The 24,347-nt window shown below is 43.2% G+C and overlaps 1 protein-coding gene across 1 annotated transcript in view; it reads right to left on the reverse strand.

Annotated features, from left to right (window-relative positions):
• The window catches only part of LOC126237420 (allergen Cr-PI-like), a 123,816-nt gene that overhangs the window by 91,856 nt on the left and 7,613 nt on the right, over positions 1-24,347 (reverse strand). The window contains exons 2-4 of the mRNA XM_049947528.1: positions 14,874-15,007; positions 14,633-14,791; positions 545-722 (exon numbers count right to left, since the gene is read on the reverse strand). Of these exons, the coding sequence (XP_049803485.1) occupies positions 545-722; positions 14,633-14,791; positions 14,874-15,007 (471 nt within the window). The remainder of the gene's footprint in view (positions 1-544; positions 723-14,632; positions 14,792-14,873; positions 15,008-24,347) is intronic.

Below are 24,347 nucleotides of genomic sequence, written 5' to 3' on the forward strand. Positions count from 1 at the left end.
ATGGACTGCAAAGAGAACCAACAGATCAATATTGGAGCAAATAAAACCAGACTTCTCCTTAGAAGGCCTAATGTTAAAACAAAAGTTGACCTACTTTGGACACACAATGCGAAGGCATGCCTCGCTGGCAAAAACATTAAGGCTGGGGAAGATTGAAGGAACTAGAAGAAGAGGACGTCAAAAGATGAGATGGATCGATGGCATCACAGAAGCAATGTGTTCCAACCTGGAAGGTCTACGGGAGAAAGTGCAAGACAGGAAAAAGTGGCGTGATTTGGTTCATGGGGTCACGAAGTGTCGGAACCGACTAAACGAATAGAGAGAGAGAGAGAGAGAAGAAAGGAATGACTGCTGTTTTCTTACTTCATGGCGTTAGCAGAGCGTAGGAGGCAGCCAATGCAGAGTCAGTGGACATACGGGATAGCAGTCCTCACTGAAAAGAGTTCATCCACATTATATTAGCTCCTGATTGCAAACTGGCTGCCATTTCGCGGGAAGGCTATTTGGAATCAAATGCGGAACAGCGCGCGAGGACGCACTGTACCTCTGAGGCAGGCGTCGTAGGCCTCCTGCAGGACGTCTGCGGTGACGAAGAACTGCGGCAGCACCTCGTGCGGCGGCGGCAGCAGCAGGTCCTTGGTGTCGTCGCGGTGCAGCAGCACCACGCGCAGCACGTACTCGTACAGGCCCTCGTTCACGTTGTACCGCAGCCACACGGCCACCTGCAGCAACGGGACAGGTGCTGCCATCACTGCCGTATGCAGGAAACGTAGTCATACCATACAGGCTATCCCCACTGACCGACATTGCTCTCCATCAACATACACTCCTGGAAATGGAAAAAAGAACACATTGACACCGGTGTGTCAGACCCACCATACTTGCTCCGGACACTGCGAGAGGGCTGTACAAGCAATGATCACACGCACGGCGCAGCGGACACACCAGGAACCGCGGTGTTGGCCGTCGAATGGCGCTAGCTGCGCAGCATTTGTGCCCCGCCGTCGTCAGTGTCAGCCAGTTTGCCGTGGCATACGGAGCTCCATCGCAGTCTTTAACACTGGTAGCATGCCGCGACAGCGTGGACGTGAACCGTATGTGCAGTTGACGGACTTTGAGCGAGGGCGTATAGTGGGCATGCGGGAGGCCGGGTGGACGTACCGCCGAATTGCTCAACACGTGGGGCGTGAGGTCTCCACAGTACATCGATGTTGTCGCCAGTGGTCGGCGGAAGGTGCACGTGCCCGTCGACCTGGGACCGGACCGCAGCGACGCACGGATGCACGCCAAGACCGTAGGATCAAAAATGGTTCAAATGGCTCTGAGCACTATGGGACTCAACTGCTGAGGTCATTAGTCCCCTAGAACTTAGAACTAGTTAAACCTAACTAACCTAAGGACATCACACACATCCATGCCCGAGGCAGGATTCGAACCTGCGACCGTAGCGGTCTCGCGGTTCCAGACTGCAGCGCCAGAACCGCGCGGCCACTTCGGCCGGCTCCGTAGGATCCTACGCAGTGCCGTAGGGGACCGCACCGCCACTTCCCAGCAAATTAGGGACACTGTTGCTCCTGGGGTATCGGCGAGGACCATTCGCAACCGTCTCCATGAAGCTGGGCTACGGTCCCGCACACCGTTAGGCCGTCTTCCGCTCACGCCCCAACATCGTGCAGCCCGCCTACAGTGGTGTCGCGACAGGCGTGAATGGAGGGACGAATGGAGACGTGTCGTCTTCAGCGATGAGAGTCGCTTCTGCCTTGGTGCCAATGATGGTCGTATGCGTGTTTGGCGCCGTGCAGGTGAGCGCCACAATCAGGACTGCATACGACCGAGGCACACAGGGCCAACACCCGGCATCATGGTGTGGGGAGCGATCTCCTACACTGGCCGTACACCACTGGTGATCGTCGAGGGGACACTGAATAGTGCACGGTACATCCAAACCGTCATCGAACCCATCGTTCTACCATTCCTAGACCGGCAAGGGAACTTGCTGTTCCAACAGGACAATGCACGTCCGCATGTATCCCGTGCCACCCAACGTGCTCTAGAAGGTGTAAGTCAACTACCCTGGCCAGCAAGATCTCCGGATCTGTCCCCCATTGAGCATGTTTGGGACTGGATGAAGCGTCGTCTCACGCGGTCTGCACGTCCAGCACGAACGCTGGTCCAACTGAGGCGCCAGGTGGAAATGGCATGGCAAGCCGTTCCACAGGACTACATCCAGCATCTCTACGATCGTCTCCATGGGAGAATAGCAGCCTGCATTGCTGCGAAAGGTGGATATACACTGTACTAGTGACGACATTGTGCATGCTCTGTTGCCTGTGTCTATGTGCCTGTGGTTCTGTCAGTGTGATCATGTGATGTATCTGACCCCAGGAATGTGTCAATAAAGTTTCCCCTTCCTGGGACAATGAATTCACGGTGTTCTTATTTCAATTTCCAGGAGTGTAGTTAACTCTACGTCACCGTCCGTTACGCATACAAAAACACGAGAGAGTACAGAACTGTGGGTACGTTATCTGCATTGACACCGCATGAGCCGTGCGTGGCTCGTGTTCCCGCCATCAGGTGTTTTACACCCTGCTTTTAACGTACTTCCCCCTCACTACGTCAATTTAAATCACTACTGTCACTGAGTAGCTGCATTGTCTGACTATGGCCGGCGCTAGCAGCGCGTATTGATGTATCCCCTCTCGTAGTATCTTTGCTCGACTGCTATTACTTCCCGGTCGTTGTCTGTCGTAAGCGATTTCCGGTCGCGAGCTCGGGCTGCCAGTCAATTGGAACGGGTCTGGAGCGCAGTCCTGACCTGCCAGTCGGAGAGTTGCAATGCGGCACTGGTGCAGTCGCGGTCTGCATTGACATGGCTCTCCCGACCATTGCTGCCACTCATCACTTGACCCGGGCCACGGTCTTTGTGGATCGTCGGTCGGTCTACCTACCGGACGACGCGTCTTGGCTCGCCGATCGTTCATTAGTCGGTTGTGTGTGTGTGTGTGTTCATCGACTCCCGATTTGTCTTCGTGTGTGCTTAGTTACTGTTGGGTATCGTTCATGTCTTCGTGCAAGTGTTTATCAGGTTGTATGTATAGTTGCCGTTATTTCCGGCTAGGGGGTCTGCGTGAATCGGTCGGCTGCTGTAGGCCAGGGAAGATACCTCTGCGCGGTGCAGTCGGCTTGGTCTGCTGGGGGTCCTAGTGCAGTGTCGGAGCGTGTGTGGAGCTGTCTGATAGCTACGAGCTTCGTGGTTTACGACCCAGGACGTCAAAGTCGAGTGGTTTGAAGTACCTAAGCCACGTCCATTCATGTTGTGTGATCCTTTTCGGTGGTTCGCTGTTGGGGAGGTTTTCCTGTGACCAACATCGAGTGTTTGTATTGCTGAAATTTAGCCGCCATGTGGTGGAATTAACTATATTGGTTGACTACAATTCGAGTGCACCAGCGGAATTTTCTGTCTTGTGGCCGTTAGTGTTCCGGTACCTGCCCCGGCCACTAACGTAATTTCAGGCAGTGTCTTTTCCTCACCTGTTGTCGCTGTCCAACACGGTGGGTAGTTTTGACAACTTCATACATACACATAGTTGATTGTGGATAATCACGCCCGTAACATTTTGGTGTTTTTTGAATTCTCATGTACCATTGGTGGCAAGCAAGTCGTTTGTCGGTCGTTCCGTGGCTGTCCCTTGGTTAGGTTCCGACGCATCAAGTGTAGTTGGGCTCACCACCTATCTCACCTAAGTGAACGAGGGCAGACCGACCCCCTGGAAGCTTCTGAGTGCTGTTGTCTTCACTGTCTTTCTTACCGGTGTTTAACTGTCTCTTTGTAATCAGTCACAGCCAATGTTTTATGTAAGTAAGTTTGAATTCTGGCAAGTGGATATTTGCTGAAAGGTTATTGCCGTTGTGTGGTCTTTTCTTTTAGTCAGGTTTGAGTTACTTGAAACTTAAGGTTTATGGTTATATTATTTTAAAATTTTGGAAAATTAATTGTGGGCCTTCAGCTTTGGAAACTTATTCTTAAAATTACCTTTCAAGCTTAAACATTGCGGCCTTCTGCCCTTGAAAGGTTATGATAATTTATTTTAAAATCTTGAAAATTTTATTGTGGGCCTTCAGCCGTTTGCATTGCATCTTGTTTATGTTTGTCTATCCACCCTTGCCTTGAGGCTTTCAGCCTAGCGGTCATGTATACTATTTGTAATTGTAACTGCCTGTTTTCCGTCACTTTAAATCTACATTGTTGATTTTTTAAGATTTCTTGTTTGGGGGCTTTCAGTCTTTGTAAAAGTTCGGTTATGTGCGGCTTTGGTTGTAAATGTGTTATTAAATTACAATAAATTACGACGTAAGGTGAAATTGATCCCAGCCTTATTTGGCCCTTTCCAAAGTCCTAATCACCTGCTGTGCCCAGCAGGTTTAGCGGGCGTTTCACCGCACATAATGCAGTTTTCGGAATTCCCCATTACAGACTTTTAGAACTTGTAGAGGGGAGGGGAGTACATAATATTTTTAATACGAACCCACGTCCGTAAACGTACCGTTTCCGTGCTGAAAACATGTTTGCTTGGTAGGTTTACAACAGGGTGGTCATTGTGGGAGGCGTTTACTTCGGATCTGCTGGTGTCATTTGACGTCTGTCCTACCTCTCAGACCTGGTTCAAGGCTCATTCAAGTGTCTGTGAGTGTTAGAGCAACACGGTTGAGTACTCCTTTGCAGAGTATACCGTTGTGACTCTTCTGAATGGCGTAACTCACTGTAATGGAAGAGCTGCTTGTCGCCTTTATCAAGATCGTCATGTACAACGTATGACCCCATCGCATAGCCGTTTCCCCGCAATTACGCAACGGCTTCAAGAAAGGGTCACGCGTGACAATGGTTCTCCAAGGAGATCCCGCACATCCGATCTGGAGTAAGCCATACTGAATCATGTCGAAGAGAACGTGCCAACGAGAACATGGATGTTGCTCCCAGCGCTGTCTAGTATGTTGTGGACTACATCCGTACCACTTCCAACACTCCATACCACGCCCACGCCTCACGCATCTGCTCGAGTACTAGCTGACGGGTTCTCTTCAACATAACCCAGTACAGCCTCTTCCATTTCGGGTATGAGTCGTCTCCTTGGAGCACTACGGCCACACCTGCTGTCGGTGCAGTGCCCCTTTCTCGATGCCGTTGCGTAATTGTGGCGAAAAGGCATGTTGCTCTAACACTCACAGATACGTGAATGACGCACAAACCAGGTTAGAGGGGTGGGACAGATATCACAGGACATCAGCCAATCCGACGTAAGCATCCCCTACCATGACTACCGTATTGCATACCTACCTAGCAAGCATGTTTTCAAACGGCTATAGCATGGAATCGATAGTTTCCCGACAAAGGTTCCTATTTAATATATCATGTACTTACTCTACAAGTACCTGAAGTTTATTATGGATATTTCCGAGTATTCTGTGTTCACATTGATTCCAGATTCTGTAGTTGCTGTGGGAGAACGAAAGAGACGCCCACAACAGCTTATCGCCGATTTCAAATGGTTCAAATGGCTCTGAGCATTATGGGACTTAACATCTATGGTCATCAGTCCCCTAGAACTTAGAACTACTTAAACCTAAGTAACCTAAGCACAGCACACAACACCCAGTCATCACGAGGCAGAGAAACCGATTTCAATTTACACGGTGTGGGTATAATTAAACTGAAGCTGTTCCGAGTGCTCTAGTGCCGGCTATGTACATCGTAGCACACTGAAACACTATAGGTGTGTTAATTATTACGTACCCCCGCTGAGAACGTTATAACACAGCAGTTCCACTTTCTGTCACCAGGTGAAAACATGGCGCTTTATGCAGCTAGAATTTTGTGTGTTTGCAGTAAAAATGAGATACGATTAAACAAATGGTAACGTTGATTCTAGTTTATTAGTGTATGGTCACAAGTCATAGGAAGTGTTGAGTATGCTCTCCCGACTCAGTAATATGCTACACCCTATAACAAGGTGTGGTCGACAGTTCGTTGCGGTATATTCGCGGTAATTAGAGCGATACTCTTCGTGTGGTATCCTTCAGCTGAGAAAGAGGCCTGTTACATCCATGATAGGCTCGATCCTTCAGCCTCACCCACACACCGAGTGAGATGGCGCAGTGAGCACACTGGACTCGCATTCGGGAGGACGGCGGTTCAATCCCACGTCCGGCCATCCTGATTTACGTTTTCCGTGATTTCCCTAAATCGCTCCAGGCAAATGCCGTGATGGTTCCTTTGAAAGGTCGCGGCCGACTTCCTTCCCCGTTCTTCCCTAATCCCATGAGATCGATGACCTCGCTGTCTGGTCTCCCCCCCCCCCAAAAAAAAAAACAAAGAAACTCACCCACAACCAGAAGTTGCATGGATTCATTACGGGGGATCTGGAAGGACACACACATCCTGAAATCACCCAGAGATGATGAGCTAGATACTAAAGCAAAACTTTCACCTGGCTAGCGACATCTGTCGCCCTCTCTTGCATGAAAGTAATAGTGTGGACACAGTTACATTCTTGCACGTTTGGAATCACTTGTAGTAGAAAGGGGTCCAGATAACGTACAGATGTAACTGACACCCAACGGGCCCGCGAGGTGTCATCTCCGCGAAGAAAAACGGACCGAGAACGAATTAGCTGGTGAAACGACACCACACAGTCCAGTCACATTGCCAGTGTGCAGTGGATGTTCCAGCACAACATGTGGGCGTAGAAGAACCCCTTATGCAACAGTTCTGTGCATTTACGGCGCCGTACAGAATAAAATGTGCCTCGTCCGTCCATGAGTGCCAAAAAACGAAGGGAAAAGTGACGGCGGAGTAGTCTATCATAGGGCTTCACTTGGAGCACATCTTGTAGGGATACCAATGCTCTGCAAAATCTTTTGAAACGTTGAACAGGAGAGAGACAACTGCCAAGACCCAGCTCAATCACTGGCTACAGAATCTGAGACATGTGTCGTACGGTCGGCTATAGCTACAGCAACTTGATCAACAACTGCCATAGGAATGGACCGCCTGCCTCTCCCTTCTGCACTGCAGCACTGCAGCTGCTGCCGTCCTGATAAAACAGCTTCACCAGCAGCGCACGGTCTTTCTTCTTAATAACCATTGATTTTATTACGAATAAGTTCGACCTTCTTAACCATTTAACCCAAGAGTCACTTCACAAAAGAAGTCAACATATGCCGCCTAGAGACAAACAACAACTGATATCAAAAAAGGAAATATTTCACATTCCGACTACTTACAGCGCCATATTTTCACCTGGTGGCAGACGGCGGAACTATTATTTTCAGCTCGCTCCTTAATGAAAATCAAATGTTTCAGTATCCTGCGATGTATACAGCCGGCACTGCAGCAGTCGGAACTGTCAGTTTAAGTTTAACCACAGGGCATATACAGCTGAAGTTAGAATGTATTGTAAATAATCGCTCGCTAATATAAGTCCCCCCCCCCCATCTCTCTCTCTCTCTTTCTCTTTCTTTTTTAGTCTTTACCCGTCTGACTTTTTATGCTCTTTTCGTGATTTGACAAACGTATATTATTTTAATTTTCTGACCGGATGCCCTTTGTATCTGTGAACAGTGTAAAATTGCCCTGTATCATGGTATTTTAACACCTTCTGTATCGTATTTTATGACGCACACATTGAGAATCATCCCAGTTTTTCTAAAGAAGCGCGAAAAGCCGTCTAAAAATCTCAGGCTGGTCGGTATATCAGTGCAACGGTCGTTAATCCGTCGAGATGGTTCCTTTGAAAAGGGCACGACCGATTTCCTTCCACATCCTCGACACAGTTCGAGCTTGTGCTCCATTTCTAAGGATCACGACATCGACGGGATATGGATTTGACAATGCTTTGGTTCATCTTACTCTCACAGAAGCTAGCGTACTACGGAAATGTGAAAATTTTCATTAATTTAGATTGTATACAATAAAATGTAACAGCAAGAATTAATGAAGCAGAGACCGTTGTATCGCTTTATCGAGCAGTCACTATACGCTGAGCACTACTTGAGTTGCATAGGTAAAATTTAAATTGTGGTACACTATAAAATAATTTAACCGAAATTGTGGTACCTTATCCAACTTATGGTCTCTGTATGCAAATGACAGAGAAATAGATGTCAATAACGCTAATATAAATGTCCTACTTTGTTCGTGGTATTAAGGAGAGCTATCTTTAGTGGACAAATGTCATTGATTATTTACTGTTCTACAAAAATTCATTACCTAATATACTCATGCGTTCATATTACGTAGCAATGAGTATAGTCTGTCTTAGTATCTTTCTTCCTTTGCGAATTATTAGGCTGTGGGCCACCTCTATTTCTGCTTTTTTATTCCTAATTGCGCGTAAAGTATCTTTCTTCCTTTGCCAAATTATTAGGCTGTGGGCCGTCTCTATTTCTGCTTTTTTATTCCTAATTGCGCGTAAAATTGTGACTCCTAAATCACAATATTTATCGAGTTTGATTCACTAGTCTTCTGCCTTTTGCAGTGTTCGTCCGTATATACAGGGTATTCAAAAACAGCCTTGAAGCTTGTAAGGCTCTGGTGAGAGATAATTGTTAAGAAAGAAATCGATACCGTGCGGTCATTTCCGAATTATTTATCATTGAAGTTAGGCAAATAGATAGTCACACGTACCAACTCAAGCCGCACGGGTTCATCTAGAGTGGAGAGTGTATCAATGGAAACGTGTTTGCCTGGTCAGCTGAATCACTTTTCTTGTTACACTAGGTCGATGTCCTCTCCGGATACGCAGTCATCGAGGCGAACGGCTCCTCGAAACTTGCTCCGTGCCACGTACGCCAGCATTATGCTGTGGACGACCTTCATTTCGGCTTCCGCGGGACATCTGATTAACCGAAACCACTATGACAGCTGTGGACTAAGTGAACGCTATTGCGGACTACCTAGTTCTCTTCATGTTTGCAGTCCTCCCTGCTACAAGGGCAGAAATGTGCTACAGTGGTTTGAGAAAGACGACAGTCAACTCCAGAAATCCAAGCAGCTTTATGGTGAGAAAGAGATACTTACATCAGGCAACAAAATAAAAATTGTATGGGATATAGTGAAGACAGAGGCACGTGTGGCCAAAAAGGAAGATGAACAGATAGTTCTAAAAATAAATGAGACGTTGGTAACAAGCGCATGTAGTGTTGCAAACCTCTTAAACAAGTACTTTGTTTCTGTTACTGACAGCATGGGGTTATCAGGTTCGGTGAGCAGTGCAATCTGAGACCAGTCTTTGAAAATAAATTCACTGAAATGCCAATGACACGTCTTCCAAAGAAGTATCATCCATCATAAAATCCTTAAAATATAAATATTCTAATGGGTATCACAACATATTAAAGAAGTTAATCAAAGATTGCTCATGCGAGTTAAGTTCTGTCTTACGTTATTCGTGTAGTCAATCTATTGCCAGCGGAACATTTCCAGACGGGCTAAAATATGCTGAAGTTAAGCCTCCTTACAAGAAGGGGGATAAAGAGATACTATCAAACTATCGACTTTCGCCGGCTTTTTCAAAAAAATTGAAAAGGTTGTGTTCAAACGCCTCCTTAAGCATCTGACTGCAAACAATATACTGTCCGAGTTACAGTGAGAATATACGTAATTCATTAGCTAATAAATTAGAGCCTTTGACTGTGTGAATCACAGCCTTATGTTAAGTAAATTAGCGTGACTGGTAATGCTGCAAAATGGTTTGAGTCTTATCTAACTAACAGGAAACGAAGGTCATCGTTGCGAAATATCTCTGCAGTAATGTCAGTCGTCATCTAATTGGGAATTAAGTAATGTGGTGTTCCTCAAAGTTCCATCTTGGGTCAGTTGCTTTTTCTCTTGTACTTAATGACCTGTCGACTGTTACATTGTCAGATGCTAAGTTTGTTTCGTTTGTAGATGATATAAACATCGCAATAAGTAGCAAGTCAAGTATAGATCTAGAAATAGCTGCTAATCAAATTTTCACTAACTTTAGTAAATAATTTAAAGCTAATTAGCTGTTATTAAACTGTGAAATGACCCACAATCTGTAAGAGAATTCGTTCCAGCATGTATAACATATGAAGAGATGCGGATCGAAGACTGGCTGGCTGGCTGCTCTGAGCACTATGGGACTTAACTTCTGAGGTCATCAGTCCCCTAGAACTTTGAACTACTTAAACCTAACTAACCTAAGGACATCACAGACATCCATGCCCGAGGCAGGATTCGAACCTGCGACCGTAGCGGTCGCTCGGTTCCAGATTTAAGCGCCTAGAACCGCTCGGCCACACCGGCCGGCGCGGATCGAAGAGATTGAAAGAGTTAAATTTCTGGGATTACAGCTCTATAAAAAATTCAGTTGGGAAGGGCATGATGTCAGATGTAGGAGATATAAATATAAAAAACTTGCATACCTTGCCTCCGTTCATTCTATGTTATACGGGATCATATTCTGGAGTAATTCATCAAACTGAGCAAAAGTTTTTAGCGTAAAAAGCGTATAACAAGAATCATTTGCGCTGTAAATTCGAGAACATCATGTAGAAACCTGTTCAAGGAACTTTGTTTCCAACCACTGTTTCTCAGTATAGTTAATCCCTAATGTAATTTCTTGCAAGTAATATATATTTCCAATCAATAGCTCAATACATAGCATCAATCCTAGGGATAAGAACAATCTACATAAAGACCTAAAATCACTTACCTTGGTCCAAAAAGGGGTCCAGCAGCATTGAGAGAACCCAAATTTCCAGCAACCATTAAAAACTTGGTTTCAGATAAAGCAAGATTTGAACAGCGTTTGAAAGACTCTTTGATTGACAACTCCTACTACTCTATAGATGAATATCTTAAAATAGGCTATTACACAAGCTTCAGTAAAAATGTCTATTATATTTCAGTTTTGACAGCACTTGATCACAACAGTAAAGATTAGTTATTTTGTATATAATACATTTATTAAAAGTGCATAAAAATGTTTCATTCTGACAATACATTAATTGGGTACACATTAGAATTTACAGTTTATTGTAATGTATTCACCTATTTCGACAATCTCCTAACAAATGATCAGGGTAGTAAGTATTATATTCAAATGTTTTATGTTTTCTATGTTATACTTTCTGACATGTGCCACATCTGCGAGAATCATCTAATTTTTGGGTCTATGGAACGAAAACTGAATCTAATCTAATCTCATGTTGATGTCCTTGCCACGAAATTCGCCACGTGTGAGCCTGATGGAACATAACTGGAAAGCTGCCGTTTGTCAACTCCGCGCCCAAAACCACCACTTAATAATTTACGAGAAGTGTCAGATGTAGATAAACATGCGTCTTCACACACCTCCGAAAACTTGCCAAAGACTTTTTGAGACTATGTCACCCAGAATGGCTGCTGTATAGTGTTCCAAAGACACACCAACACACTATTATAACACTAGTCAACAGCCATTTTGCATCTGGGATGTAACACATCAACTAGTGTTTATTTTGGTGTGTAGAATCCGAATATACATTTTATAATGTTCTAGCAAGTACCATTTTTGAGTTTTTAAAGGTTTTTATTGTTCGTATTCAGTATTTCGCGTTTCACTGTTCTTCTGTTTTTATGTTTAATTGTTTGTTTTTGATTTGCAGAGGAGAGCTATAAGATCTATAAATCGTCAGTAAATGTTTGGTGTGGTAATCCAGTGGTGTGAAAGTGATCCTCAGTGAGTGTTTCCTTTGAAAGATAGTTCAAACTTTTTGTTTTTAAAACTTACACTACGAAAAATGGCAACTAGTAATTCTCGTTGCTGTCTGAGACACCCCAACAACTTTTGTTATGTGTGCGAAATTCACCCCAAAAGGCCAAAGAAATCCAATCACTGATATGGTTCAGAAGGCATATACACTTGTATTGTGATTGTCCTGTTTTTCATCGAGGTAAAAATTTTGCACGTCATTTTGCCTGCATAACCTGTACTACAACCTTAACCAAGTGGTTGAAAGGAAAAAGCCGAGCCTTGCCATTCGCTGTTCCGATGGCCCGATGCTGCGGTGTGAGCCTAAAGACTATTATTCAGACTGTTACTTCTATCTTACAAACATTTCGGGACGTTCAAGAAAAACTAGACAGAACATAATCCAAACGTGCATTTGCCTGTGCCCCATGATGAGGGGTTGCGTGTTCCTGTCTGTATTTTGAAAGCCATGGAACCAGACACCATGTCAAGTGAATCAGAAAGTATTGAACATATAGAAGAGTGCTGCCCTCAGTAACATGACACTTCGCGTCATCTCTTTAATTAAAAGGAATTGAACGATTTGGTTTGCGATCTAAAACTTTCGAACCAATGAGCTGAACTCTTGGGGTCGAGACTGCAACAACGGAACCTTCTAGCTCCAGGGACAAAAATTTCCTGTTTCCGATCAAGAGGTGCTTCCTTCGCTCAATATTTCGACATACGGAATTCAATGGTCTGATGATGCAGCTAGGTGTAAAACATAATCCACGGGAGTGGAGACTATTTATTGATTCCAGTAAAACCAGCTTGAAAGCCGTACTACTGCGTAATGGCAAAGCATTTCCATCGGTACCTTTGGCTTACGCAGTAGACATGAAAGAAACTTATGAAACCATGCTGCTAGTGGCAATCAAATGAAGGATCATGAATGGCAGATTTGCTGTGATTTAAAAGTTGTTGCACTCCTTACAGGTTTACAGGCTGGATTCACGAAATACTGCTGCTTTTTGTGCTTTTGGGACAGCCGTGACACGAAGAACCACTATACAGTCAAGGAACGGCCTACAAGGAAGTCATTTGTTCCTGGAAACGTAAATGCGAACAATCCCTCATTGGTTCAGCCCAATAAAATCATGTTGCCTCCCCTTCATATCAACTTCGACCTTATCAAGAATTTTGTAAAACCTCTGGATAAAGAAGGTGAGATCTTCAGTCATTTAAAAGAAAAGTTTCCCGAATTAAATGAGGGAAAGCTGAAAGAAGGTATATTTGTTGGACCACAAATAAGAAAATTGCTGAAAGATCTAAACTTTGATACCAAACTCAGAGCTATCCAATTAGTTGGTTGGTCTTCTTTTAAAGCAACCGTGAAGGACTTTTTGGGTAACAGAAAAGACAAAAACTATGTTAGCATTGTGAATGATCTGTTGGACAACTATAAGAACATGGGGTGTAGAATGTTTCTTAAAATTAACTTTTTACATTCTCACCTTGATTTCTTCCCTGAAAATTTGGAAGCCGTAAGCGATGAGCAGATGAACGCTTTCACCAAGACATTTTTACCATGGAACACCATTACCAAGACCATTGGAACCATTCAATGATGAGTGACTGCCACTGGAGTCTTGTTAGGGAGATTAAACGGCAAACAAAAGAAGAGCTCTGTCGTCGTATTTTTCAAAAACCAAAGACGATTAAAGGTGAAAATATCTTATGAACTAATTTGGACCTTTTATTGGCATCATGCCCATATATGCAAAGAAAACATTATTGATTTCAAACATTCTGAATGTGTATTTTTGTTTGACCTAATTGTGTCAATTTTCGCTATTACAAAGAAACTTCCTGGCAGATTAAAACTGTGTGCCCGACCGAGACTCGAACTCGGGACCTTTGCCTTTCGCGGGCAAGTGCTCTACCAACTGAGCGACCGAAGCACGACTCACGCCCGGTACTCACAGCTTTACTTCTGCCAGTATCTCGTCTCCCACCTTCCAAACTTTACAGAAGCTCTCCTGCGAACCTTGCAGAACTAGCACTCCTGAAAGTAAGGATATTGCGGAGACATGGCTTAGCCACAGCCTGGGGGATGGTTTCGCTATTATAGTTTTTTATTCTGCTTTATATCTAGGACATGTGACGTCATAGAGAAAAACTGATTTTAGCAGTGTATTCAGCACCCCAAAATTAGCTAAATCCGCCCATTTACAAACCAGATGCAGAAAAAAGCTCATCAGTGTATTCCGGCTGTTTCAGGAGGAATAGTACATATTTGATGTGAGAACGAATTCTTTAGCGACAGCACTGTTTTAAAAACACCCTCGGACTTCTTGCTACGTCAGTTAAGGGTAAAACCTCGAGCTTTCGACGATTGCATCCATCGCCTTCGTCAGGTGCAACTCTCTGTCTAAACTGCTACTATGGCGGTCTTGAGCTGCAAATCCAAATGATGAACAAACTGAATACTTCAATTTCAAAACAAGAATGATAGTCGACAAATAAACCCATAGCAATGGTGGGCCAACATGCGAAATGATACCTTAACCAGCGGCGACTCTGTAATAATAGAGAAACTAGGGACACACGTTGCATGGAATGTTTCATTCGGATTAGTCTGTACTACCATGTCCTAAAACATTAACTGTTGCTCCTTCTCACCCTGTATAGAGAAACGTTCCAATTATCTTGTCGAAAACGGAATCTTGAAGTTGACGTCAAATTGTTAAAAGAGCCGAACATTTTTACACCTTTAGAGCACAAATCTATTTCAGAGGCAGGTGCAGGCGCCCAACTTTCAACCGATTTTCATAACATAGCATAACGTTGACGTTATATGCAATATGCTAGAAGAAGCTCAACGTTTCCCTTACCTTGTGGAAAGTGTCGTAGTCTGGGATGTGGTAGAGGACCTTGAACAGTTGTACGGCCTGCCACAGGTGCTTGCTGTACAGGATGGAGAAGTCCTCTTTACGTGGCAGCAGGACATTTTCTTTGCGCAGCTGCAGGAAGCGCTCCACTGGTGCTTTATCCTTTGGAATAAGGACATCATCTCTCAGCGATCTTCTGTCAAACTTAAGATATTCGCCCAATAGTTGTATAAATGTTTCATACCTGAAGTTTTGGTATGATTTCTTCCCATTTGAATGACTTGATGATATCGATGTGTTCTGGGATAATAGCAGGCTGCTGTATCTTAACAAATAATCTCAATATGTCCCTCTGCCGCGTCAAAAATGCTTTTTCACCTGCAAAATAACACATGTATGCATACTAATAGGCTTACATTAAGAATGTGTATAAATATTATCTGAAATCTATTACAGTAACATACAACTGGAATTGCCGTTATTAAAATGTAATTTTTGTTCCTTCTGACAAATATGCCCCTCTGAAAACTACATTTGAAAATATTGTTCAGAATAACTCCATATTTGCGTATTATCTTCTGCTGTAAGAAGTCGTTTCCAGTAGCCGCAATGTATCTATAGATTTTTACACAACAAGCTTGCCTGTTTCGGCTTACAATGCCATTTGAAAGTGCACCTGAGGGTATGCGAATAGTGCATCTTATTTACTTCTTATTTATGATCAATAACATAATTTTTATAATTTACATTCTACTTATGTCTAGGCTGAGTTGACGACGACATGGCATCCAGCAGCAACTGTGAGCTGTCTGTTATAAAATCATCTTACAAAACTCACGTGGGTTTTATTGCATGAAATTATCTTGGTAGTTGTTTGACAGCTAGTTGAGAGATGGCATCCTTGGATGTTGTACGTTTACAGATTTTGCATCTTTGAAAGTCAGAAATGGTCTGTTTGTTACACAGATATTATTTGGTTAAAATTTTTATGTTTGTGTTATCAGTTATTTCATATGTTCATCCTTTCTTGTGGAAGAAAATTTCGATAAAATTGTCTAATTAGGGGCTATGTTTGTGCGCTGAGTAAGTCGTTCGCGAAATTTCCTGTATGTGTGTGCATCTCTAACTCTTCCAAAGATGTACCTATATCTTAAAAATGAAAGCTGCCCTGTACCAATTTTGCACTAGATATCTAAAGGACGTACTCTGAATATTTTGGAAGAATTAGATATATACATACATATGAAAAATTTGAAAAAAGAGACAGCAATGGTCGTATATTTTTACTATTGCAGAATCGATTTTCTGTCACTGAGTGACCATCTTCAGTGCTATATTGTATAACTTAAATTGGGATGCACTGTTGACACTATGCATTACGGCGATCACATAGACTCTATAGAGTCTATGTGATCGCCGTAATGCATAGTGTCAACAGTGCATCCCAATTTAAGTTATACAATATAGCACTGAAGATGGTCACTCAGTGACAGAAAATCGATTCTGCAATAGTAAAAATATACGACCAATGCTGTCTCTTTTTTCAAGTATACCTGTTATCTGGTCGTTGTGCACAAGACAACATGGAGTCGCCAATCAATATGAAAAATTTCCCAGACGACTTACTCGATGAAGAAACTGACCTTAAACACAAGCCCTATTTAGAATACATTATTGAAATCATTGAAATGATGAACATTTGAAACCACAGATAACACATACACAAACAATTTTAACCAAATAATATCTATATAACAAACACACCACCCCTGACTCTCAAAGATGGGAAATCTGTAAACATCCATCTAAGGATCCCAGATCTCAAATAGCTGTCAATTACCACGAAAAATATGATGTTGTAAAAACTACTTGTTTATAGTAATATTATTTCATAACAGACAGCTCACAGTTGGCCCAGGATGCCACATGCTCGTCAACGCAATCTAGACGCAAATAAAAATGTAGTTTATAAAGATGACATTATTGATCATAATTAAGACGTAAATAAGATTTACTATTCACTACACCCACAAGTGAACTTTCAAATGGCATTGTAAGGTGAAACAGGTAAGACCGTTGTGCAGAAATCTCTAAATACAAGCAAATAAAGATTATATTGCAGCTGCTGGACTTTTGACTAAATTCACACGCTGCAAGCCCAACTGAAAAAAAAGTAGGCTGTTGTATTTCAAACATAGATGTGCAGTATACACAGAGCCATTCAAATAATGCTCTATCACGGCAACTTATAGATAGACTGAAAATGCTTTTTCTGAAGAGGCAATTTTGAGATCGTTCCGCATTGTCTTTGTGTAGGTATGCTGTCTATTTGACTTTTTCTGGGCGAATTCTATTACACAGACTAAAAACGGCAATCATTCACCAAGTCTGCAAGAACACATTAATTTATGCCTCTTAATTGCCATACAAAGTTTGTGGATTGCCAGAAAAAGACTATCTGCCCACCATCATTCAAAATTGTCTCAAAATAATCCACAAAATTAGAAATGGAGGTGAGACAGATCTGATCAAATTCAAACTTAAAGCAATGTTTATAAAACATCGATGAAGCGACGAATGGACCAAAACGAATGACTGAGTTTTTGCAAAATTTCCACTCATTTATGATTTTATTCCAGCGTAAAACATTGCAAGTGTACATAAAATGTTTTCTCAGGGCAGGTTCTACTAATCTGAACTACTTCGTGTTTAAGGAGAAATAAAAATGTTGGTAAACTAACTTTGTGATAATATGTACGAAAATACGTATTATACTTCGTGATGATTTCTAGTATCCACGCTAAGCTTCCGCGGCCGAAGGAAGTGTGAAGGGGTAAAAATTGTAGAGGGAGACCAAGAGATGAATACAGTTAGCACATTCAGAATTATGTACGTTATAGTAGTTATTGGGAGATGAAGAGGGTTGCACGGGATAGAGTAGCATGGAGAGTTGAATCAAACCAGTCTTAGGACTGGAGACCACAACAGTAACATTTACGTGACCTTGTTCTTCACTAGAAGGCAAGTCAAATAACTTACCTTGATCGTCAGAGTTCACCTCTTTGTTTTCTAATAATAAATGGTATGCAGAGGTGCTAAAATGACACCCACTCACGGATACCAGTAGTTCGAACTTCTCTGGTGCCAACTTCTCTAGAAGTAGTCGTCATCGTTGTGTTCTATGATCAGTTGATGTCAGCCGATCAGCTTCATCATACTATTTACTGTGGGAAGGGGGATTCAGTAGTTGGAACAGTAGTTAACGGTTCACCGACCTCATCGTTGGTAGAAGCTCGCAAACAGAGAGATTGTGCGCCGTTCGAGGGTCCCAACGTGAGTGGAAACGAATAAAAAAGTTTACTCCAAATCTTTGTCAAAGCGTCCGAGAAAAGTTAGCACAGTCAAACGCGTACAAAAAGAGTACGTTGTTCGCCATTCATGTGTCGCAAATGCGAGCAGAAACTGATACCAAAGTTTCCTCCAACTCGTTGTCAAAGATTCCCACAAAAGGTCTAATGAAACTGTGTACAGATGGCGGCCCAAGGCATCAACACCGTCAGTGGCTGTCCCGTGATTTCACCTGTTTTGTACGCCGCAAAGCGAGGCCTGGAACAGGCGTGTGGCCCGGCTGACGAGTGACAGCGACACCCGCCATCTCCCAGTACGCTGCCTTGGCGGTGTGAACAGCGGCACCAGACGGGATGCAGGAGCTCACGTTTCTGCTGCAAATTAATGGAACAACGGCGGAGTTCCAGTTGGACACAGGCGCGGTCGTGTCTCTGATTAATGCGAACACGTACCAGCGTATTGGCTCCCCACTACTGCGGTCGCCTCTGCACAGACTGTTGACGTACAGTGGACAGTCCATCTCGTAGCAGTTTGAAATTCAGCACGCGCAGGCTTCGCCTTGTTTGCTTGCGTGGAGTTGGAAGTGAGTGACTTAGTGTTTGACTTTGAGTGTTTACCGTGTTAAAATCCGCCTTCATAGTTTTTCCCCATTTTGTGGGAAACCGATTTATTTGAAGCGCATAATATTTAAAATGTTTGCACACTTCTCCTGTAAAAAAATTCTGTATTTGCAAGTCCAGTCACGCCTATAGCTCTATGTTTCTGCCTGACAAGCCATGTCATGAAAGCTGAAAGGTAAAGAGATACTCGAGTCACTCCAGAAGGATTTTCCATGTGGTATTGATAAACTAAATGCCGAAATGGCGATTCTGAAACAAAACACATCGCTAAAGAATTCCAACTCAACAACTTATAGGCCAAACCAATGGAAAGTGACACCAGGCCATATGCACGACTGTTGTTGTTGTGGTCTTCAGTCCTGAGACTGGTTTGATGCAGCTCTCCATGCTACTCTATCCTGTGCAAGCTTCTTCATCTCCCAGTACCTACTGCAGCCTACATCCTTCTGAATCTGCTTAGTGTATTCATCTCTTGGTCTCCCTCTACGATTTTTACCCTCCACGCTGCCCTCCAATGCTAAATTTGTGATGCCTTGATGCCTCAAAACATGTCCTACCAACCGATCCCTTCTTCTAGTCAAGTTGTGCCACAAACTTCTCTTCTCCCCAATCCTATTCAATACCTCCTCATTAGTTACGTGATCTACCCACCTTATCTTCAGCATTCTTCTGTAGCACCACATTTCGAAAGCTTCTATTCTCTTCTTGTCCAAACTAGTTATCGTCCATGTCTCACTTCCATACATGGCTACACTCCATACAAATACTTTCAGAAACGACTTCCTGACACCTAAATCTATACTCGATGTTAACAAATTTCTCTTCTTGAGAAACGCTTTCCTTGCCATTGCCAGTCTACATTTTATATCCTCTCTACTTCGACCATCATCGGTTATTTTACTCCCTAAATAGCAAAACTCCTTTACTACTTTAAGTGTCTCATTTCCTAATCTGATTCCCTCAGCATCACCCGACTTAATTCGACCACATTCCATTATCCTTGTTTTGCTTTTGTTGATGTTCATCTTATATCCTCCTTTCAAGACACTGTCCATTCCGTTCAACTGCTCTTCCAAGTCCTTTGCTGTCTCTGACAGAATTACAATGTCATCGGCGAACCTCAAAGTTTTTACTTCTTCTCCATGAATTTTAATACCTACTCCGAATTTTTCTTTTGTTTCCTTTACTGCTTGCTCAATATACAGATTGAATAACATCGGGGAGAGGCTACAACCCTGTCTCACTCCTTTCCCAACCACTGCTTCCCTTTCATGCCCCTCGACTCTTATAACTGCCATCTGGTTTCTGTACAAATTGTAAATAGCCTTTCGCTCCCTGTATTTTACCCCTGCCACCTTCAGAATTTGAAAGAGAGTATTCCAGTCGACATTGTCAAAAGCTTTCTCTAAGTCTACAAATGCTAGAAACGTAGGTTTGCCTTTTCTTAATCTTTCTTCCAAGATAAGTCGTAAGGTCAGTATTGCCTCACGACTGGCCATTAAAATTGCTACACCAAGAAGAAATGTAGATGATAAACGGGTATTCATTTGACCAATATATTATACTAGAACTGACATGTGATTACATTTTCACGCAATTTGGATGTTTAGATCCTAAGAAATCAGTACCCAGAACAACCACCTCTGGCCGTAATAACGGCCTTGATGCGCCTGGGCATTGAGTCAGAGCTTGGATGGTGTGTAAAGGTACAGCTGCCCATGCAGCTTCAACACGATACCACAGTTCATCAAGAGTAGTGACTGGCGTATTGTGTCGACCCAGTGGCTCGGCCACCATTGAGCAGACGTTTTCAATTGGTGAGAGATCTGGAGAAAGTGCTGGCCAGGGCAGCAGTCGAACATTTTCTGTATCCAGAAAGGCCCGTACAGGACCTGCGACATGCGGTCGTGCATTATCCTGCTGAAATGTAGGGTTTCGCAGGGATCGAATGAAGGGTAGAGCCACGGGTCGTAACACATCTGAAATGTAACGTCCACTGTTGAAAGTGCCGTCAATGCGAACAAGAGGTGACCGAGACGTGTAACCAATGGCACCCCATACCATCACGCCGGGTGATACGCCAGTATGGGGACGACGAATACACGCTTCCAATGTGCGTTCACCGCGATGTCGCCAAACACGGATGCGACCATCATGATGCTGTAGACAGAACGTGAATTCATCCGAAAAAATGACGTTTTGCCATTCGTGCACCCAGGTTCGTCGTTGAGTACACCATCGCAGGCGCTCCTGTCTGTGATGCAGCGTCAAGGATAACCGCAGCCGTTGTCTCCGAGCTGATAGTCCACGCTGCTGCAAACGTCGTCGAACTGTTCTTGCTGATGGTTGTTGTCTTCCAAATGTCGCCATCTGTTGACTCAGGGATCGAGACGTCTCTGCACGATCCGTTACAGCCATGCGGATAAGATGCCTGTCATCTCGACTGCTAGTGAGACAAGGCCGTTGGGATCCTGAACGGTGTTCCGTATTACCCTCCTGAACCCACCGATTCCATATTCTGCTAACAGTCATTGGATCTCGACCAACGCGAGCAGCAATGTCATGATACGATAACCCGCAATCGCGATAGGCTACAATCCGACCTTTCTCAAAGTCGGAAAGGTGATGGTACGTATTTCTCCTCCTTACACGAGGCATCACAACAACGTTTCACCAGGCAACGCCGATCAACTGCTGATTGTGTATGAGAAATCGGTTGGAAACTTTCCTCATATCAGCACGGCGCCAACCTTGTGTGAATGCTCTGAAAAGCTAATCATTTGCATGTCATAGCCTCTTCTTCCTGTTGGTTAAATTTCGCGTCTGTAGCACGTCATCTTCATGGGTTACCAATTTTAATGGCCAGTAGTGTATGTGATGAGCAGATACGTACACTAATCTTCGACAAGCTGTAGAAATTGAGTTTGGAAGATAGTAGTGATAACAAGAAACAAAATTTTTGATAATATTTTTGGAAAACAGCGATCTTGTAAGCTATGTAATACCAGCGAAAAAACAGTCTAAATCTCGATGGTCGTTTATGTTAAAATGACCGGTTTTGGCCTAGTCATAGGCCATCTTCAGAATAGTTCCATCACCTGAGGTTGGTGTTGTCTATAACAGTCAGTTCACCTGAGCCGCTGAAACTACAGACCGATTTTCCATAACAAACGTCTGCCAACTTCTTTCAGAACCAAAGAAAAAAGAAAGAATATTCATTTTCAAATTAAATTGGAGCCGAATATATTGTCACTTGACGGTAGTAGAAGATGCTATTAATAATTTACAATCAGAACTCATTTAAAGTTTACCCCGCGTAAGGTGTTTTGTCTGTCAATGAGAGAAAAAATCATTTTTATCAGTATCACTTCTCATGAAGTAAGTACCACTGTGGAGTGAAGGAACCCTGAAGTTTCTTCTGGAAAGAAATGCAAGAAACGTCAAAAAAATTTTCTCTGGTTTTCTCTTTTCAGAAGGAATTTCCAACCTACGATAACGACAAACAAATCTAGAACTGTCAAAGTGAAAGAACAAAAATGCAGGCTATAATTAATGACTCACGCTCATGTAAGGATGTCTGTTATCTGTTGGCACTGATGGCTTGTAAGTTTCGATACCAGAACAAAGACGTCCTTTTCCGAGGAAAGGAGCTGCGCGTGTCGTGCCACGTTTCCTTCAGAGCGAGACAGTAAACGACCTGATGATAATGAAGTCATCATGAACTCCGTGCGTGACCTTCAAGTGGGCTGACACGTAACCTCTGGCGTCGGGTCGGTAATTCTCTGGTCATAACCAGCAGATCTGTTTTCGGGTTATGCGCCGCCAAAATTAGGCTGGCTTAAGATAGCCGTTATCGTCCATTTTCCTTTGCAATCCCTTATCGCCTTCGTAGGAATGTACCTCTTTGTAGTTACACTTAAGAATTCCAGCTCGAAAGACATCTGTCGCTTGCGACACAAAACGAGGATAGCAGAATTCAAGGAGACATTAAACCCGATTTTAAGACGTAGGGAACGTGTTATTCTATTATTGTGTTATGGGGAAGCAGCGATTAATGATTGCCCTTTCGTAATGACATTGCCATATGTAGGTAATAAAGGAAGCACGTTGAGACGATAAGCTATCGCAGAAAATTATGCAGCGTATCCTAAGATAGCAAAGGGACTGTGATACACAGATAGAAAGAAAATAAATCGGCTTTGTGATAAATTACAACATTAACATTGCCCGAGCCGTTTTTTTAACCATAGGAACTCTCGAGCAAAACACTGAGAACCTGATCGATTAGCACCACCCTCCCCCCACCCTCACAAACTGCTTTCTCCTAGTTCCCTTATTAATTGTGGTGATTAACACCTTTGGAAACTCCCATACAGATGGGCTACCACGTAAATACCACTTCCCTCCCAAGAAAAACAAAATTGCTGATATCGCACACAAAAAGACAGACAAGTAGATTTTAAAAAAATGTCAGCCACTAGTTTTTCTGAAAACAAAATGCAGCTGAAGAATCAAATTAGATCCGTTTTATACCTACAGAACTACAATTACAACAAGTGAAGTATGCTTCTCAATGGATAGTAGTGCATTTCATAACAACTGTATATCAAGCACACATAGGGCTTATGGGACCTAACTCCAACACACAAGACATTTGCAGTCTACTGATGGGGCACGCCATGAATTCCTCTCCTTTGCCAACTTCTTCATCTTAGAGGAGCACTTGCAACCCACGTCCTCAATTATTTGCTGGATTTGCTGGATGTAATCTCTGTCTTCCTCTACAGTTTCTGCCCTCTACCTCTCTCTCTGGTACCATGGAAGTCATTCCACAATGCCTTACCAGATGTCCTATAATCTTGTCCCCTCTGTCAGTGTTGTCCACGTATTCCTATCCTCTCCCATTCTGCGCAGTACATCCCCATTCCTTACCTAATCAGTCCACCTAATTTTCCACATTTGTCTGTAGCACCACATCTCAAATGCTTCCATTTTCTTCTGTTCCGGTTTTCCACAGATGTTTCACTACCATGCAATGCTGTGCTCCAGACGTACCTTCTCATAAATTTCTTTCTCAAATTAAAGCGTATGTTCGTTACTAGTAAACTTCTCTTGGCCAAGAATGCTCTTTTTGCCAGTGGTCTGCTTTTGATATCCTCCTTGCTCCGTCCGTCATTAGCTATTTTGCTGCGTAGCTAGAAGAATTCTTTAACTTCATCTACTTCGTGACCATCAACTTCCCGTTGTTTTATATCTGATGCTTCTCATTACTTTTGTCTTTCTTTGATTTACTCTCAATGCTTAATCTCTACTCGTTAGACTGTTCATTCCATTCAGCAGATCATGTAACTCTTCTTCACTTTCACCCAGATTAGCAAGGTCATTAGCGAATCGTATCATTGATATTCCTCCATCCTGAATTTTAATTCCACTCGTGAACCTTTCTTTTATTTCCATCATTGCTTCTCCGATGTGCAGATTAAACAATGGGGGCAAAAGACTACATACCTGACTTACATCCCTTTTAGTCCAGTGCTCTTCGTTTTTGGTCGTCCACTCTTATTATCCCCTCTTGGCGCTTGTATTCATACATATTGTATATTAATCGTATCTCCCTATAGCTTACCCCTATTTTTCTCAGAATTTCTAACATCTTGCAGACTGTCAAAGGTTTTTTCAGGTCAAATCCTATGAACGCGTCTTGACTTTTTTTGGCTTGCTTCCACTCTCAACCGCAACGTCAGAATTGC

This window comes from Schistocerca nitens, chromosome 2 (assembly GCF_023898315.1).
Source record: "Schistocerca nitens isolate TAMUIC-IGC-003100 chromosome 2, iqSchNite1.1, whole genome shotgun sequence".
Taxonomy (NCBI): domain Eukaryota; kingdom Metazoa; phylum Arthropoda; class Insecta; order Orthoptera; family Acrididae; genus Schistocerca; species Schistocerca nitens.